At 39.7% G+C, this 20755-nt stretch overlaps 1 protein-coding gene across 3 annotated transcripts in view; it reads right to left on the bottom strand.

Annotated features, from left to right (window-relative positions):
• The window catches only part of rims2a (regulating synaptic membrane exocytosis 2a), a 123508-nt gene that overhangs the window by 87329 nt on the left and 15424 nt on the right, over window positions 1-20755 (bottom strand). The window contains exons 2-6 of one of the 3 annotated variants that reach the window (XM_026293157.1): window positions 17604-17636; window positions 16669-16761; window positions 13179-13389; window positions 12532-12543; window positions 3422-3711 (exon numbers count right to left, since the gene is read on the bottom strand). In XM_026293157.1, the coding sequence (XP_026148942.1) occupies window positions 3422-3711; window positions 12532-12543; window positions 13179-13389; window positions 16669-16761; window positions 17604-17636 (639 nt within the window). The remainder of the gene's footprint in view (window positions 1-3421; window positions 3712-12531; window positions 12544-13178; window positions 13390-16668; window positions 16762-17603; window positions 17637-20755) is intronic. The other 2 variants (XM_026293156.1, XM_026293158.1) reach the window with 2 other exon arrangements.

Raw genomic sequence — 20755 nt, 5'->3', positions numbered from 1 at the left:
CTGCTGGACTTTTCCTCTCATCAGACCAGTTCCAATAGCATGTTACTCACCTAATGAACAGGCGTTTTTGACATGGGTGACACTGTGTGTGTGTGTGTGTGTGTGTGTGTGTGTGTGTGTGTACTGTACATGTACACAAATAACATTATCATGTTATGTTCTATTCAAGTATTGCAGGAAGCCATGGCAGTGTAACAGAGTCAGCATGCACGATACCAGGATCTTGAAAATGAAGCAGCTAAAGAGAATCCGTGAGTTTTGTTAACATTCAAAGATCTCTATATAACCTGGCTCCTCCATATCTCACCAACATGATCCACCCATATACCTGGTCCTGTTCACTCCACTCTTCTTCTGCCTTCTCTGCTTAACATGCCTTCATTTAAACTCAATACAATGGATGCTCAGGCTATCAGCTGCTCAACACCCAGACTCTGGAACTCACTCCATCCTACATAGCTGTATTCTTGACTCAATTGATATCTTCAAATCTCATCTCAAAACACACCTCTTTAAAGTTGCTTGTTCCCTTTAATAAATTATTTTCTATTTATTCTGTCATATTTATGTACTTTTAGCTATTGCTCTTTGAACTGTAAGGTGACCTTGGGTGTTTTGAAAGGTGCCAACAAATTTTTTTATATCATTATTATTATTATTATTATTAGTAGTAGCAGTAGTAGTAATAGTAGTAATAGTAGTAGTAGTGGTAGTAGTAGTTTCATTTTAATATTTACAGCTGTGCATTTCCTGCTGTGGCATGTCAAAATGTCTTTCACGAAACAGGGCAGTTGCTAACAAGCTGCTAAAACCAGCTTTATGACTGACAAGGCCACTATAGAACCAAAAGCTTTTAAATACTTTTACAGACTCATTTTATCACATATTAAAACATGAAAATAAAATTAAACACTAAAACTTCTACAGCTGCCAACTCTAAGCTCCTATTAGATTTTGAACATTTTATTGTTGGTTCATCTATGACCTGCTGGATGTTCTGCAATTATAAACACATGTATTTTATAATGCAGTGGACAGTTATAATAGACATTGCAAGCACGCTCCCTATAAAAATCTTCCTCGGTGTCTGACCACTCACGTCTGTTTCCTGCTGGCTTCTACTGCAAAGCTTTGGATACCATCAGATCACACCGGAGTGTAGGTAAAATAACTTAAATTGTAAAATTGTAAAATCTTAAATTGTACGTATAAAAATATTTGATCAAATCTCAATATTAATGATTGATAGCATGTATGCACAGATGGATCACAGGTAAACTGTGACCATATCCATAGGATGGGTCTGTTTGCTATAGGGCTGAACTGAGACAGACTAATTTAGCCCAAGCAATCAAGACCAAAACTGGGCAAAACTACTCTATACTGGGGTGGGCAGGATGTTAAAGGGCCAGTCCAAGCTGAATGTGTTCTTCTTACTATTCTATCATTTCTGGCAGGCTGAATGTTTCTCTTGCCTGGTGAAATGTGTTAAGAAATGCAGAATATCAAGAAATAACACCTGCGAGTTCCAGTCCCAGTGTAATCGCTGTTGTTTCATCAGCCTCACCTAACACTGCAGCTGTCTCAACATATCCGTGGGTTCATTCAAATGACACCTCCGAGACCAAGATAAATTAGAAGCCTTACCAAGTTATTTCTCCTTCTAAACAGACTATCAGCATTTCTCCTCCCTTCTTCGACAGAACACATCCAGGAGTTAATTTAAACATTGTTTAAGATTAATGAAAGTGGGTTTTGTTGTTATGCAGTGGGAGTTCTATTTATGGACTCGCTGCTATCCATCATCAGCATTATTCCATGAATTTTCAGACAGCCAGTTTCCTGTTGTGTCACCGTGAATGGAGGCAATGCCAAAGTGAGAATCACTGCCTGTTACAATCCCACCTCTCTAGCCAATCAATTAATATACAGTCAAAAGGGAAGGGACTGGAAGTGGAAGTGACTAAACATTTGGAGCACTCTGAGCTGCAATCAGTCTGATCATCCATTCAAACCAACTTAAAGCTATAAGTCATTTGAGCCAAAGATAGATAATGCTGTTGAGAAGTACTGAGAAGATGAATACACTGTGCTGTAACATTATCGTGCACCGCTCTTAAAGGTTTATGGTACTGTAGCTCTGATTGCAGTATGTAGTCAGTGATAATGCTTTGCTTGTTGCTGTGCTGTTGTGTGGTTTGTATTCAGAATATAGAGCCATAATGGATGAAAGGTTTAACAAGGATAGCACAGGTACAAAAGTACCTAGACAGGAAAGAAAAAAAAAATCTGTATATCTTGGAGTTATTCCTCTGCTTCTGAATGTGTGTGTGTCACTGTTCTACAATAGATCCATTACACAGTGAAAGCACTAAAAGTATGTACACTTACATTCAACACTCCACGCTGGTTAATGGGTAAGTCAGATGGACATATTCATCCAAACATCTACTTGGAGCAAAATATCAGGCACTTAAACCAAACATACATTTTAAGGAAAAACCATAATTAAACTGTAGATGTTTACATATACAGTAAGTTTGGACTAATTTAATTATAGCCTGAGGCCGCACTGAAAAAAATGTCGAATGCTGGAGCAAACAAAGATATGACGGAGTGAAACATCTTATGAAATAGCTCACTCCCTTGATTTCTGCTGTGACGATGAATTTTAGAGTGTGTAGATCCTGACTATAAGCTTGTCATCCTCCTGTTAGAAGAAGAAAGAGGAAGGTGCCCCCATGTGGACATCAAAGTAACTACCTTACTTGACACCAGTATCAAGAAATACAGTAAGTAACCGGATATAGGATTCACAAGCACAGCATGTCCGTGCTGTCAGCATCTGAGAGTGTTCTGTTCAGAGGAGGCATTAGGTGCATATCAGAAACGGAACACAATGTTCCGCATTGTATGGCCAGCTCTTGTTTTTTCTATCTGGAAAATATCTTTATTTTTAAGCCTTGCAGAGTCTAAACTGGCACGGCTGACATATGGGCTGACAGTTTTTCAGATTTTCAGTCAAGTTTCTCAGGTCAGGTGCCTTCTTGCACAGTTTACAACTATATGTGCTGATGTGCTGTGTGTTTGTTTGTGAAGAATAGGGAGTGGATGCTCGACTTGTAGAATTTCTGAGTTACTGCCACATACTGTATCTGTGTCTCTGCCTCTTTTATAGGCCCTGTGGGCTTCTAGTACTAAGAGTTTCATGTAGGTCTATGACTAGCTTGCCAGGAGACACTGCTTCTATCATTGTTCTGTTATTATGTCCACATACCTTCATTAAGCTGCACCACATGCAATTCTTTACTTCTGTGATGTATTACTCTGTCTGCTGTCTTACTACGTGAGTCTGCACAGTAATAAAGTCAAGTTATGTGAAGTGTGTAGTTGCATTCCTTATTTTGCAAGCAGAACTGACCTGTCTATGGGTGCGTCACTGGATTCCGAGTACCTCAGCCCCGAACCGTTGTCAAGGGAGGCCTGTCTGGGCAGGAGTCCACTGCGAGCTATGCTTCTGTCTGATTCTGTTAATTCCCCTGAGGCTCCCTGGTAGGGGTACAGAGATGGGTCCTGCAATTTGGCCTTCTTACCCTGTGGTCCACCCTCAAACACACCCCGCACCTGACCAGGTCCCGAGCCGTAGAACCACGCCCCCGATTTGGTGAGGATTTCTTGTTGTTTTCGGCACAGGTTGCATACCCACATAACCTGTGGGGAAGAAAGGTGAGATGTTAATGGTTTGGAATGGTGACTGACAGGTACAGGCGGCCTTATATAATATTTGATGAGCTGTGATGGAGTGATTTCTGTATTTATGTCATGTATAGCTTTAACATTACTGCAAGACATATTGGTGTTGCTGGGTGAAAATCTTTTTACATCTAAAATGTCAAAATTACAGGTATTAAACTAGTTCTGAAATAGCCAATACAATTCCAATAAATAATCAGCAAATGTTTTAAATTTTTCATCACACAGCAACAATATTCATAAACAGTACCAACAGCTCATTTTGATGAGGTGAATGGTGAAAATTTTTACACATGCAGCAGCCTTTATTAACACTGAAGGCAAAGTGATAAGGGACCATATTAATATTATATATTTTCAGCCTGTGAATCCAAGTAACCCCCTGCAGGCCCCTGTACAGATCAAATGCTAGGATTAATATAATAAGGTTTCTATGAGGCCCATAAGCTAGTCTTTCTTGTGTTGCAGTATATTAATAGTAAACTCATGTTTCTAGTTAGCAAACTGCAACAGTGCAGAGATCACATGACGACTGATTGCAGAGATCAGTCACATCTTAATGAAGGTATAGTAAATATAGGTAGTGCAATTGCGGTTAATACCTTTTTGGAAGATAAATGGGAAAGAACAAGCAACATTTTCCTTCTGTTAAGCTCTACAAGGACTGGAGAGATGGAGTTTTTTTTTTTTACTGCTCTGTGATGTTATGTCTGTATCTGCTCTACCCTGCGGTCCAAGCAGTCAGCTCCAATTGGTCTCATAAATCCAAAAGTCCTGATCACTTGACACAAATGTGTATATATACACATACACACAAATATACATACAAGATGGTAAAGCTCAGCCTTTTGTCTAAAGTGAGCATATGTAGAAAACATACATGGTTTTATTTCTAAGATGTGTTTTGCTATTTGGTGTCTAACCTGCATCTGACTCATACCTGCTCCAAGTGACCATCTGCCTCATTAACAGTGAGTAGCTTAATGTGATATATATGTGTTTCTGAAAGAACTAAGAGCTTGCCAAATGACTGACAGGCCAGACAGCCAGTAGGGTGGCCAAGACCTACTGCTACCCACCCACCCCCATGTCCCCCAGCATTTTACAGTCTCAGTGCTGAGTCAGTGCATTACTGTTATTAGTGTGAGCAGGCCCTGAATGCTGCCTCACCCGCCATCATTTGGCTTGTAGCACGCAATTTTTTCAGTAAGTCTTGAATCAATTAAAAATGGACTGATATTTATTTCTAGATTAACTGAACTCACTTTGACTGTGTAGGCTTAAACTAGCTGGAGCAGTTCACAGTGCCACAGAAAAAAGCTTATCTGAGTGGCTGGCTAGACTCAAAGCATAGGGTGGTACAGAGTATTTGCTGTGTGGTAAAAGGCAACAAAATATCCCAGACTCCAGAAAACTGCAGCATGCTCTGTTAAGCCTAGCACACAGATGAAAAATAAGATTTTATGGTGTGTCTGGGTGGAGCAGAAGAAAAAGCAGTTGACCAATTACACAACCCAAGAATCAGACCACAGGGTAAGATGGAATCAATAAGTGCAGTGTGGTTGGTAGTCACTGGTTATGATTTCAACACCGATCATGATCATGTCTCTGCACAAACTTTCACGACTAAGGCGAAATCCAAAGCTTTCAATTATTATTTATTTTCTGTGGAATTTTAAAATAACAAGTGGATTAAATAGTGCGTTAGGACATCGCATGACCTGAAAAAAATGTAAACTAGTACTGGAAATTCCAAAAGCTGCTGTCCTCTCTTCTATTAGTACTGTAAAAATGTCCAAATATGTCCTCTCTGGGATGTAGCATCACAGAAACAAGCAGGACGGAGAGTTCTACTTCTTCTACACAAACCACCTGAAACATAGAGACATGCAATCTTCCTAAAGCTACTGCCTATAATGATTTTTCTCTGTTACATTTCAAACATAGTGCAAAAAAGCCTAACAGTTACCACCAACAGTATGTAGTGAATGTGATATTGACACGAGACATTTATGACCCGCTATCAATGTTACAGATGGGCTATAACTGTGCTGACACACAATGGAAGCAGCAAGACTACAAACTCTGCTTTATGTGTCCCAGAGGAGTGTAACCAGTGATTAGGACCCAGGAACCACCAAGACCAGTTTTCCTGTTGATCAGCCACACATCTCTTCCTGCAACACACATGTACATATCATGTGTGGGCCTGCACCTGCACAGGAACTTTGATTTGTTTGACATTATATCTTGAAATTAGGTAGGTACCCCAACTCAACCTGACGTCCCACATGAGACAGGACATGGTGTGCACACAAAGGTATAGTACAGAACACTATTGTGCAGTACAGTGGTAGATTGTGGAGTTGGTTCATTTCAGAGTTTGACATCTGTTCATGAACAGTTTATATTTCACCGAATGTTGAGCACTTTGAGCCTCAGACATCAATACTTGGATTTGATTTGTGTTTTGGAACAGAGTCAGAATGAAAATGTAGATATTTACTTAGTGTATTAGGCAGAAAAGCAAAATAAGGAGAATATCACTGCCAGGCTACGTCTTCATATGTCCAGATTATTACATGAACCACCAAAGAAAAATCCTTTTTTTTTTTTTTTGCTTTTGATGACAGTGCGCTTTTGGGATTATCCACAAGGCCTATAAAACACTGCCTGAGCCCAGGAGAGTTTTATCAACTGATAGAGAAGCATGTGGCATATGAGCTGTTAGGTTTTGCTTATAGGGGAAAAACATAGTTTAGACTAAGGTGCAAAATTAATTCAGATGAACTGATAGAGACATTATACAACATGAGACTGCCAGCAGTCCATCTAAGGAAGCAACCAATGTCGGAGTGGACTAAAACTGTAATATCCCTGACTCCCTAAAAGAGCACACAGATTCCACAACAGATGTACTCTGTGCACAGTGACACACACACACACACACACACACACACAGGTCAAGCAGCTATGACAGCCAGAGGTATTCTACTTTCCAAATACACACACACTCACATGGCACACACACTTCCCTTGAGCTAAACCCTTGACAGCTGAGGGCAGCCAGGGTGTTCAGGGTTGCAGCCCTTAGGCAGAGCCATTTCTCCGTGTGTTTGCGCATTTCATAGTCATTCAACCTGCAGCTAAAAATAGAAAGCTAAAAACCTAGCTCTATCACACACTGCAAGCGCCAGGAAGATATATACTCTATTGAATGCACTATGTGCTGTTTACTGAGGCATTGAATTAAGGGAAACAAACATCCAGTGCTACTGAATCAATAAATAATTGCCTTTCTAATACTTTCTCTTCAGACTGAGGGTGATGTCAGTGATACCAACAAATAAAATAAAATGTGCTCCTGCTCATGAGAATGAGAATAGTAAGAAATACACTGGACATTGATGCCACTGAAGGACACACTGTCCATCCATCCATCTTCTATACCCGCTTTTCCTGGCTCAGGGTCACGGGGATCTGCTGGAGCCTATGACACACTGTCTTTTACAAAAAAAAAAAAAAACATCTATTCTAAAATGATGTGGGCCATATAGCTTTTCTTATAAATATGATCTGATGTAGATTAATACATCAGATCATGGGATATACACTCTCTATATAGTGTAGTGTATAGATTTACACACTCTATAGACTACACTATGCATAAATTAGGTAAAACATACCATTCAGCATATTCTTAGATTACAATATTACAATTTGGTTTGCTTCATTCAAAATTTTCCTGGAGGAGTCATACACACATCCCACATGCAATAACAGAGAGTGCTGTGCTCTCTCTTGTGGCCACTGAACTACACTACAACATTACTCAGCAGTGGCTCCGGAGTGAATCAGCAGTATCCTTTCAGGCGTATTATAGTTAGTTCAAATTGAAATTCAGTTCAATTAAATCAATGACATTTTTGCAGTCTTACGTTTGACATTTGTTTATCATTCATAACAGTGTACGCTAAGTGCTGATTTCACAGGAGGAGCATTAAAATTTAAAGAAACCCTGTCACTATCACATTAATTTTATTTGAAAATGAAAACAAATGACACTGTGTACACTGCTGGACCGGACGCATACAGCATAATCATAATCTCCCTGCTTTTAATCCATCTGAAAAAGTTTTTTTCTTTCTCAGGCTGCTTGTTATCAGCTATCAAATAAAGGAAAATGGGACAGAAAAATCATCTTTGGAGAAGCACTAAAATGAAGCCTATAGATGCTGCAACATTGATGGGACAATACATGAACTCTCACAGGACATATTCCCTCAGTGTTTCTCTCCTTCACCTGAACTGACATGAACTGAACCACTTATTAAAGATCCATTGTTTGAGGAGTGGAGTGTTCCTGGGAACATCCTAGTCTGGACTCGCACAGGCATCAATAAGCATACTACCTACTAAACTGCAGAGCATGTCATGGCCAGCAATGACACACACTGTATTGCCTATGTGGGGGCAATGAATAATGTATGTCTGGGCATGGTGAAACGCTGGATTTTTCAAATTCAAATAACTCTTAACATTAGTTTGCACAGAGCGCATGCTCCTGCACAGAGTTCCTTCTAGTCTGTAATAGCAGTAAATACAGAAATATATAGTTTCCCATGGAAGCTGTATGTGGAATGGGCTTTTCAGGCTGTTTCCACAATAAAACATCGACAGGGTATTTTGGTGTGATTCATTAAGTGGCCAATGGGAATGAAAGGGGAAGCGTCTACATTCACATGCTCCAACGGCGGCTGCACGTGGTGAATTACATTTTAATGAGCTTCTAATTTTAGTGCGCGCGCGCCAGTAATAATAATAGACTTAATGAATATTTATGTTCCTCGTTTGAAGTTCAGGGGCACTAGAAAAGGGAGGGGGAAAACAACGGATATCCGAAATGTGATTTCACATTGGAAATGGCTGATGTCTGTCTGCCTCACTCACACCTAATATTAACATGGACACGCGTGACGCGCGCTCACGGACGCGGCATGTATGCGAATTTTTAACATTCAAATAAAAATGAATTCCACCTCCAAAAGACTACATGAGACCTAAATGCAGGGACAGATACAGAGCCGTACACTTTCGGACAAAGAGAATGGCCGGTGCAAAGGGCGATGCAGTCACAGTGTCATGCTCACTCAGCTTACCCATGGTGCCGCTGAGGGAAAACGCAGCCTGTGCAGCGAGAGCGCCGTCAATAAGTCCTTATAATGTGGTGACGACTGTCCGAAACTGCTCCGACCTTCAGCACCAATGACAGCTCCAAGTCCAGACAGGCAGCCTGGCAGACAGCGGCTGCTGAAAACACCGTGAAGGTTACACCGGGGGACTCCGCTGACCAGATCCGATCCAATAAAAAAACCAGCGCAGTCTTCTTATCGGTTTCTACCAACAGAGCAACTGCAAGACCCAAAGACGCGAATTCGTTTTAAAAACGCCAGATTTCAAATGTGGAACGGCTATGCTGATGCCATCCTTAAAAACAAGCCCATCCTCAGTGCGTGTTTCAGTTGAAGAAAACATGCGAGTCGAGCAGTAACGCGTCAGATCGCGTTATGTTGCCACCACCGCTGCATTAGTTCGTCTGTAACTGAGAGTCGGAGCAGTGGCGGAGTTGATGAGAGCTCGTTACATACGGGCGCGTCTCAGCGCGCACAAAACTGACTGGCACGGCTTCACCTGTGTTTAGCGGTGAACAAGTACACTGTGGCCCCGGCACAGGCCTCTTTAAATACAGGCTGTCATCGCCATCATCACGTATTTCTCTATATTTTCAGACGACTGCAGGACCATGAAGTCATCTGGACACGAGTCAGAACGCGTCACGGTAAATATGCCAGAAACCACGCTGCGTTCAGGTGCTGTGGGAACACCGGTCTCGAAGACACACTGCAAAAATCCAATTTTAAAATGCAGAGATGCGCATCTTCCTGCAATCACACAAAAACAGAGCCAAGCCACATGTAACATCTCCAAGAGTTGCTTTAATCACAGATGACTTCCTCCTGGGAGACTGTTGATTCCTCAGGCCCTTTTGAAGCCACATCAGAGGAAATGGTGGGGAGCTCAACTGCTACAAGCAGGGACTCTGAATACTTCACAACAGTGACACACAGTTTATCTATATCAAAGGACTTCTATATTTTCAGCCCAAAATGTCACTCTGTACTTTGTACCTCAAGTATCTAAGCTACCTGACAAAATTATTGAGCAGCGATTATGATCAACACAAACAGTTTATCAGCGTTTTTAGATTTACTGTTCATCTTGTTGTGATGTTGTGATCAAGTGAGTCACCGATTCCCCAAAAACAGAGTAACTGATGAGAGCCCTCCGTCTTTCAAAGCTTACATTCCTGTACCAGCTGTTTAACTCTCAGTCCCTCTATATCACATTTCAGTGTGCCACAGCTCTGCTAGCTGCCCCAGACACAGACACTTAGACACTAAATATTCAATGGTGTTTCACAGAACAAGATCTCTCTCGCCATGGCTGTCACCATCTGTGAGAGAAGGAAAGAGTAGATGGATGGAAAAAGAGCAGATTTCACCGCCTCTTTCACTGACACACAAGCTTTCAGACATGCTGGTCAGACACACCAAAATGTATGTTTGTAGCAATCAAAGCTTCAGTAATCAAAGTCGCTACAAGCATGATCACAAAAAACAATCAGCAATCAATATCAGAATAGTCCTGGTGTGCCACTTTGTATATTGCATCACAAAACTAACAACAAATGCCCTGTGTAGCCTTTTGTGTTGGCTAACAATGTGCACTTACAGTAGCATTAAAGAACATTCACAGCTCTCTAGTTAATTCTGAAATCCTACATAAAATCTGCTCTCATTCATAACATCCAGAGAAACGTTTCAATTATACATTCATCTAAAACGAAGATGACAAGATAATGAATTGCAAAATGGCTGACTGAAAATAAATGGAGTCCAAACAATCCAAGTCACTTATGCAGACGCCTGGTCAACTGTGGACTACTTGCAGATGTTTATTTGCTTAACCTACATGTCTGCTCAATGACATCTCACCCACTCTGAGCTGAAGAGTAATTTTATTCTCTGGTGTCAGTCCACAGTGACATCCACTGACTCCTGCTGACCCCTGTTGGCTCTTAACAGACCACGTCAGCCCAGACACACTGGACTCTACTACCAGATAAACAGAGAAGAAACAGACATAGAAATACATATATGGACAGTATACTGTCAAAAACACTGTCACATACTCCCCATCCTCTGACTGACCCAAAAATGTTTAATCCTACATCTTCCCAAGGCATGCAATTTTATCTCAGTATACTCAACTAGAGTGGCTTTACATTTTAAAATTACTGATGTTTTTTTATTCTTGAACATTGTATCAACATCATCGTCCCCTGTCTTTATGGTGAACTGACCTTGAATGCCAGGGAGCCAGGATGCCAACAGGTAAATAGTGGGCATTGCCGCAGCAGCACATTGCATGGCCTCTCTGCCAATGTCACATCACCATCCATCGCCAGCCTGCTGCCACTGTTATTACTCAACACCATCTGTACAACACGGTAACTGATCTCCCAGCTATTATCTACCAAGGAACAATGGCAACCTGTACAACTGGGGTCTTGGCACTGGATAAGCAATAGAAAAGCAGTCTCCCTCAGTATTGTTGCTGATTGTTCTGGGGAACCTAGTGTTATGCAACTCATTCCAGTGTGGACTCGAGACTGGCTACTGTTTAAATCAACATCTAAACACATGCAGCTAAGGAAACTATTACAAAATAGGGTTATACATGGACAATGGTAATGATATGATTTTGTAATTTAACTATCTTTGTGATGCTGTATTTGTTTAGGTTAGTTGCACAGAAATATTACAGATAAACCCTATTAAATCTGGGGTATGCAATTTGATATTGATTGAAGCTCAAAAAAGTTAGGTTATGTGAGATACTTCCTTCACATGCTTCTTTTAGTTGTTATTATTACAAAATAATATTATTCTACAATAGGAAAACTATCCAGATTTTTACTACTGGTGCAGTGCTGCCTATTATGTATGGTCAAAGTATGGTCAAAACTGAATTCCAATATTATGCATAAAGAGATATTCCCCAAATCTTAGCAATTAGCATTGCACATACATATAGCTGGAGGACTCACAAGATTTATTTCAAAAATGCTAGACGATACACCTTCAACACTGCAATATGATGGTGCTTTGTTCATTATACCCTCATTGCTTGGTAAGTACCCATGTCACTGAATGTAGGAATACAGGTTTTTAAACCTCAAGACCAAGCCTATGTTACCCTGATGATATAATTTTAAACTTTGTGAAGCTTCTTGTAGAACCACACAGGATGTTACTGTATGCGACTGTTGTCACAGCCTAAATAGTACTCCTTGTGATGAGCTAATTAAACTTAATATGCAAATTCAGTGGGCTGTTCCTTTAATGTGAGACCACTTCATTCTTTGAGTTTCATCCCTAAACCTTTGCTGTCTTTGTTCTTTAGTGCTTTACATTGCTCCGAGAAGCAATATAGCAAAAATATTTTTATGTTGAAAAAAATCAATATTTTTTAATAAGTGAATGTTTATTTCAACATAAGCTTGTTGACTCACAGACCATCTCAATCAGGACTTTACTTCATCAGGTCATATCACTGTTGGCTGCTGCATGTGTATACTGTATATATCATAGTATTTCATGAACAATGCTTGTGTTCAGACATGGTCGCAGGAAACAGAGAAAAAGATTTGCTAACCACTTTGTCCTCCTGTTGCAATTCCATAAGAGCAGGAATGCAGCAGAAAGAGGAGAGGGACACAGAGGGGGGTGAGTGAAGACAGCAGGGGGTAGAGAGGTAGGAAGAAAGAGAGTTGTGAGTAGCATTAGTAGGTCACATACTCCAACAGCAAAGTATTGGCTGGCATAACATAAAAACACTCAGAAATATGATTCAAATGTAAGCAGTCTAATACTAAAAATTCTGGTTCAGTCTGTGGAGAGGATTTGACAGAGGTTAGCTGGGCACTATAGTGCCACATTATACAAAAACAGCCCTTAGGTCCTTTTTATGGGAAAAGAAAAAGAGGAACAGTTCCCTCCAGTGGTGGAACTGAACAACTGTAAGTTAAATTAAACATCAAAAGAAAATCTAAAACCATAAATCAGAATTAGAACAGGGCATGCACATAATCTCTGACTGGACCTGGTGTTGATAATCTGAAAAACATTAGTTGCCCTTAGAGACACTGTTGGCTCAATTCCCAGATTATGATTTCACTGCAATGTTTTATAACCTTGGATTTCAAAGAGTAACATAGGGAGAAATCAGCTTCAGGGTGAGACATCTGTATCTTTCTTTATGTGCTCTTATAAATGGAGAAAACCAAAGTGAGGTAGCGTTACCTTATTTGACCGCAGAGACACTCGTCCTCCGCACCGAGCACAGAATTTCGTTTGGCAATATGAACAGAGGTGGCCACAGCCATCGGCAAACTTGGTTTTGTGGCATATTCCACAAGTTGGGGCTTCACTCTTCTGGTCCTGAGCTTGTTTAGCCTCCTCTCCCATCTTCTTGACCTGGTCCTTATACAATTCAAACTGCTGGTGCAACTTCCTGTAAGCATAGGCAAAGGACATAGATTTGATTTCATGATTTATATCTTATCAACACTCAATTCTCAACACTTATTAACAAACAATTTTTATTACAAAAAATCTGTATGTATTTATATATCTGATTTGCAATGGTCCTTTACCAAAATACATTACATCCACATTATAATAATTATAAAACATACACATTTATCAAATGAACACTGCCCTATGATTTTTGTGCAATCAGTCTTTTCATAGAGCAAAAAATAATATTTATTCTTTTGTTTTACCTGGCAATCAAATGCACATTTTTGGTGCAGTTAGATAACAATCTTTATGCATCAGAATTATTTTTATTATCACCACCCTGAATCACACATTTAGACCTCAAAATCACACTTCCACAATTAGATTCTACTATCGGCTGACTGACTGATATAACCTCTGACGTGGGCAATGTGTGAGATTTTGTAAGGAAAAGCAGACATCATTAGCTTTAAAGCCTAGCTCTTTCTTTGATTCCACACCTCTCCTTAAAGTGGGGGATGGGTATCAAATTTGCCTTGCAGGTTTAAGAACATCACTTAATTCCACTTCCTCAGGTTCCCCTACATTTAAAGACTCATGTGAACCTGTATTTCTATATCAGGATAGTCACAAAGTGAGACACAAGGCACACCAGGCACACAAAACACACCGTTAGATAATAACATTACCAATACACACGTTTGGTACTACTTTACTGTATTACCCATGAGAAATCACTGGTGATTACACAAAGTAGATCCCACCAGTGCTGCCTTTATTGTGTTACTGTTCATGTCCTATAGATGGCCTCCTACTGATACATTACACCTGATCTCATACAGTAGATCCCTAACTCCTAACAAGTCTAGAGAGACTACTAAAAAAAAAAAAAACTGTGGCCTCTTCACATGCATTTTGTATGGCACATGTCAATTGAGCGTCTCCTTGGAAACTAAACACTGGGCTGACTTCATAATATGGCGATTAGAATTGGTTTCGCCCCACATATCCCCTGCAACATTCATTAGCACTTGTGAATTATTGAGCAGCACTATCCTTTTACCACATACAGCCCTGCATTTGAGATAAACGTGTTTCCTTTACCCACAACCAGACCTTTAGAGCCCAAATGTAATGATCACACATCACCTGAAGACTGTCTGTGTGTGCGGTCACGTGAACATGAATCTCTATGCCATCTAAACATTAGAGTGCCAGGGGCATGCTCCTTGTTAAACCATTAAGGGATTAAAGGTCTAATTGTGTCACAGTCTTTGTGTGTTTACCAAGGAGAGATTAGTATGTAGCGTTGTTTAACAGATCTCACCAAATCTCATTTACTGACAGAGAGCCTGATAACAGCGTGATAAAGACTGTGATACAAGAGGAAAAGCCACTGCCTCTGAGGAGAAGGGACAATCCTTGTTTTATTCTCTTAATCTCCCTTTACACTCAAACATTTACAGACACATGCTCAATCGTGGGTCACTATAAGGTATAAGGACCACTGCTCCATTGACAGGATCACTAAGAAGAGCTGCTCAAGATAACCAATGACCATTACATCTACCTTCGACTGTATCATATCACTTCTTGAAACACACCCTCACCTCATGGGAGGCCAAACAGAGGTTACAAAAACAGTTTTACCAATTCAGCTGTCAACTGTATTTGCTGCATTAATTCAAAGCTGCTCACTGACATCATGTAGAGATAAATATATGAAGACACACGTGTATATATATATATATATATATATATATATATATATATATATATATATACGTATATATATAGAAGAGTGCTCCCATAAAAAGAACAATGCAGAATAATTAAAAGAGCAAATTAAATATCAACTATAGCATGAAGAAGACGTGAGAGTAGATTCAAGCAGCAGCAGGGAGCAAGGTTTACTAATATGTCAAACACGGTCAAACGTAGGTGACGCTGCTGATGAGTAATCATATGCTGCTCATTGTCCTATCCCTTGCTAGCGTATCGGACATCTCTTACCTCTGGGCCACACCAGAGCAGCTACACACTGCCTGGTAACATGAACCTCTAGCTTGGACATATGACAGACATATCAACCACAAGGCTGAACTACACGCTCTCTACTAGGATTGTACTTCTACCACAAACTAAGCTGGATATATATACTCCTCAGTCATCCTTAATATATCCTGCTGGCTATGAAAGCATAACAGTAATCAGAGTGTAGTAACTACCTAACATGAATGTGTGTGTGTGTGTGTGTGTGTGTGTGTGTATTTATATCTGTATATGTCTTTGTATTGACGGCATTCCTGACAGCCTTAAAGTTAAAGTGACAGTAATTGTTTTATTGACCATTTGGCTGCAGAGTAACAAACAGCTGTGACGTATTACTTTGCAAAGTTGGTTATGGCTAACTGGCAAACATGTCTCTTTACACATCCTTTGATAAAAAACATTGTCTCACTGCTACTACACTTACAGAGCACTGGACTATGTATTTAACATTATACTACCAGGTAGTACTTTACATTGCTAATTTGCTAAATTAAAGCTACTCCATTTATGCATGTACATTCTGATGTTTCCAAGCAGAAAAAGCACAGGTGTGATTAGTAATTAAGGACGGCTGCACTACACTTGCATGGGTTATGTTCCAGGGCCTGAGTATTTGTCATGCATACTGGAATGGTCTGAGTCATTATTAACATTCAAATGAATATGAACAAAATCACTTGTTCACTATTAAATGCATAATCACCACAGAATAATTACAATATCTCTTTAAGTATTTATAAGTATTTGTAATTTCAGACACTTATGAATGTCCATCCTCCTTCATGATTAAAGTAGTGTGCGTCTTTTTACTCACTATGCATTCTGGGTAAATATATTTTACACTATAATTACTGATTATAAAAAAATAAATCAATAAATAAAATTTTTAACTCTGCAGTTCTGACCATATTTCTTAGCTAGTCGTCTACCACATGAAATGAAATCTATTTGGTGCTGTTTTTTTATTTCATAAAGTAAATAACCCTAGTCAGCACCATGGTACATACTGTACTGGTTATGGGTTTCACAACTATCATAGCACTATACCACTACTCTTTTATATGCTTCAACAAACACACAGAAAACTTGTATGAGATATTTGAAAATTGACTAGGGTCAAGCATGTTGTACATCCAGATGATGGGGTCACCACTGTATGTTTGTATCTGCTGTGTGTGCTGCTGGGAGGAGGTCAAAAAGGGTCTGTACTATTACTTACGCGTCTGGCTCTGGTTCCTTGTCATTTTTGGACTTTTGCTGGGGCTGAAGAACGTTATTAACCAGCTCAGAAATCCCACTAAAGGGAAACCACCTGTTCAAATAAGCAAAGTGTGACTGGAACATCGCAATGAGTCATCATGGGAGAAAATAATCTGTCCTGAAAAGGGGTTTTAAGAAGCAGGTCAGTTTCCAAGACATGAACAATAGCAGGGGCATTCACTACAAGCAGCGCAGAGAGGAGAAAACAGAACACAGGCTGAGCGGCGACAACCAGACGCAGTGTCAGAAATACACAAAGACAGAAGAAGACAGAAGGATGATACAGATAGACTTTCAGTAGAGGCTAGGAAAGAAGCAGGAAAGCTCTACAGCCAATGGAAATGATAGGTGTATCAGCTGCTCAGATGAGGGTAACAAGAGTGTCACTTATTTCAGCTTGGTGGTATAGTAGGGGTCAGGTTGTCAGACTGGTCAGTCCTATGTACATTTAATCAAAAGGCAGCTACAGTAGAGCAGTACAGGTGCATCTAGTTCACATTTGTGGTTGAAATATGAGGCTGCACAAGCCAATCAGAGTGCAGATGACAGATTGGATGAGAATGAGGAGCCAGTTAGAGACCAAGGGACAAAGACGAAGGCTTTGGGGGCCCAGTTATAACAAAGCTGGTAGAGGAAAAGCTATTGTCATTGATGTCATGGGAGTCAGCTGTTTAGTTTCAGCACAATCTGGTCAATGCTATTCATTCAGAGCTTATAAAAATAAAATGCCACTGTGAAGTCGTCATGCTACCGCAGCAGCTCTCCATGACATTAGCGACATTTCTTTTATTTTCCTCCCAGACAAAGAGGAGAAAGCCACATGAAGCACACAGCACTGGCTGATAGGAAGAAGTGTCAAAGCCTAGAGCACTCTGGGTAATGCAGTTTACTTACTGTGCCGTCTGAGGCTTTGGTTCTTCTTTGATCCTAAAACATAAAAAATAAATAAAAAAGGTGTGCACATCTCAGTGCATATAGAACAAAAAGAGATGAGGAAAACAATTCAAAAGACACAAAATACAGACACAACTAATATTCCTAAAAATGTGTATGACATAAATAATACTTAAATTATAATATGAATAATATTCTGGATATTTTAGATAATGATTTGATAGAGATGACAATGGTAATGAGGAAAGAGACATGAAAAATTACCATTCAGAGTGGCATTAAAGATGACATAAAGTTTGATTTGGACAAACTTAAACTTAAAAATGACAGCTTCATGTGAGTAACACCCTCTCTCATACAGAGGATGGATCCCATGTGTGAGTCCACCTCCCTACTGCGCGTTTTTCTTCAGCACTAGGAGTTTTTCTAAGAGAAATCAATAATTGAACATGACCCCCACCACAAGCCCACCAGTTCCCAGAGGCACAGAAAAGCATCTACACAGCTTCAGAGTACCCAGCAAGCAGAGGAGTCCAGCTGAGTGTCATTTGAGCACTGTGTTGAACTGCACACCAAGCTGCATCAGACAGCAAGGATCCAATCAGTAGCTCATTACATCCAAACATCTACAAAGCTGAGTCAGCACCACATACTTGATTAAACTCCATAATGACCAATATCATGGACATTAACGCATCAGATAAACTAGCTGGCTGCAATACAGCAACAAAAGAAAGAAATGTCACTTTACTTTTGGTTTTAAATTAGGGAGTTCACCCAGTTAATACAGTTTCTTTCCCCTATTACTGTAAATACAATTCAATTTATCTCCAAAGCAAGGACTGTTTTTTGTGATTTGGACTGAAACACGTCTATCTGAGTAGCAGTTGAAGAAGTACAAGGTATTGTTTAAATCAGTTGAACCTTGGTTTGAAAAAACTAACTTGCATGTTACCACTTAACATAATATAATTATACTGTTCCAACAATTCGGAACAGCGTGGCCCTCTAATATTAAGGTAATGAAAAACTGGACTGTCATGCACTTGATTTTATCTATAACCAAGTCTACAAAAGCAGTGGTTTAGATATGTAGCTCATGAACCGTGTGGTTTTTATCTCCGCAGCATATTCTTCCACTACTCTGTACATTATTGTCCTTGTCAGATGATAGTGTACAACATTTACATTTCATTTATGAACTCTCTGTTTTGTATATATTGTTATAATATATTGTGGAATTTCTAAAGTTGTTCTTTCTTACAAGGGTCATATATGTAAAGGGCTAAACATGCATTGCCTTCACTTTTACAATTCTCTTCATATGTTAAAGTAAGTGAACCAATATTAACCAAGACACACACAGAAACCAGCACATGACTGTCTAGCATCTAACAGTGGAGCTGCCAGTTCAGCCACACTCTCATCATTCGGGAGAAAACAGAGACAAGTTGCAGCTGAGAATCACGTCAGACTTTCACACACCTCACCACCTCCTTCATTTATAGTCAGCTTTATATAGCTGTGTGAAACTGAATGTGCTAATTGAACTTTGTCTCATTCTGAAAGAGATGTTATTTTCTTAATTTGTCAACTCATGACAACATACCACCATGTTTTTCATCATAGAAAAATGTATTCAAACTTTTTCAGTTAAATTGTTGAGAAAAATAGAGAATCAATTCTTCCCAGTAGCAAAGGCAGCATCATCATATTGCTATCTACCACAGCCTTAATACTGTACATTCTAATTACAATCACATAAAACACATCAGTTTCAGAAATGAAAAGCAGTAATCGCAAAACTTTCTTGTTGCTTGAACTGAAAAATGTTCTGTAGCAGCAGATAATGAGTGACTAATAATTTTGAATGAATTTACAAAATCTATTGGAAAGTGACTAAAAATTCCCCCAAAATTAATATGTGTAGTGTAAAAATCCATTACTTCAAACTAATACCAATGTGCACTAAGTGGATGCCATTCAGACAGTTCTCATGCAGAGCATCAGAAGCCAGAAAAAAAGCCTCCCAACAGCCACTTAGCTAGAGGTAGAGCACAGGAGAGCAAGAAATCTGTCTGTCTGATCTGTGTCAGATGGGTGAGAGAACACACGAGAGAAGATATAGTCCTGTGTACCCATCAGTCTCGCTGCTCTGTTTTCCAATGAGCCAGTCCATATTTATCCTCTCGCTGTTTTCTCCCTATGACCTGCAGCGCCGTTCTTTATTGATCCCATCAGCCCCGTCTCTGTGGTAGCATTACAAGCCTCATATTTATCTGATCGAGCCTGCTGCCGGACAGAATGTGTGTGAGTATCCGTCTGTGCATTTGCGCAAGTGTGTGTTCCCATATCCGTGTGTGCTGTTCTCATACGTGTGCATATGTGAGTGAGCGTGCAGTGTATTATTTGACATGGGGCAGTAAAATGAGTGAGTGTAAAATGTCACAAGTGACGTATTCGGTATCCTGGCTGCTGAGGAGGCCTGCAGGCCAGATACAGTCTCTGCTTTCCATCTCTTTAACCTGCCCTCTGTTTCACATGAAGCCCCAATTCACACAAAATAGGAAGCACAGTCTTGCTGTATTATGAATAGGATTGGATAGTAGTATTATGAATAGAGCATATTGATGTTTTAATGGTATGTTTTTTTTTTGTTTGTTTGTTTGGTTTTTTTGTGTGAAAGTGGCAGTTTTAAGTCTTAATAAGCCAAATGCTGTAGTTATTTTTGGGCTGTTGATTCCACATTCTCTGCATGGTGAAAGCTGCCAGGTCAGACAATGACTGATGCTACACTGCTCTCTAGTGGACAAATGTGCTGCCTTCTAAGAACTAGATTCCTGGATTCCTTTGTGCTATTTTGAATTCACTTCTGTGCTAATGTATAGTGACAAGACAAGAAGAGCGATAATGGCTATGAAATAAGTGGAACTTTTTTTTTTTTTTTTTGAAAGCCTAAGAAGCTGCATTCTGGAATAAATGAACCCAAAGACTGAAGATGGCAGCAAAATCCAAAATCTACTTGAAATTAACTCTCCTTTCAAAAGTTGACTTAAATATGATGCTGATTTTGAAAAAGAGCTGCATTGCCAAAATATATGGTATCCTTGTAAATAATAAACAATTCATATGCATAGTTTTCAGTTAGCTCA

Source organism: Mastacembelus armatus, chromosome 16 (assembly GCF_900324485.2).
Source record: "Mastacembelus armatus chromosome 16, fMasArm1.2, whole genome shotgun sequence".
Lineage (NCBI taxonomy): Eukaryota > Metazoa > Chordata > Actinopteri > Synbranchiformes > Mastacembelidae > Mastacembelus > Mastacembelus armatus.
This window is presented reverse-complemented; position numbering and strand designations above follow the sequence as displayed.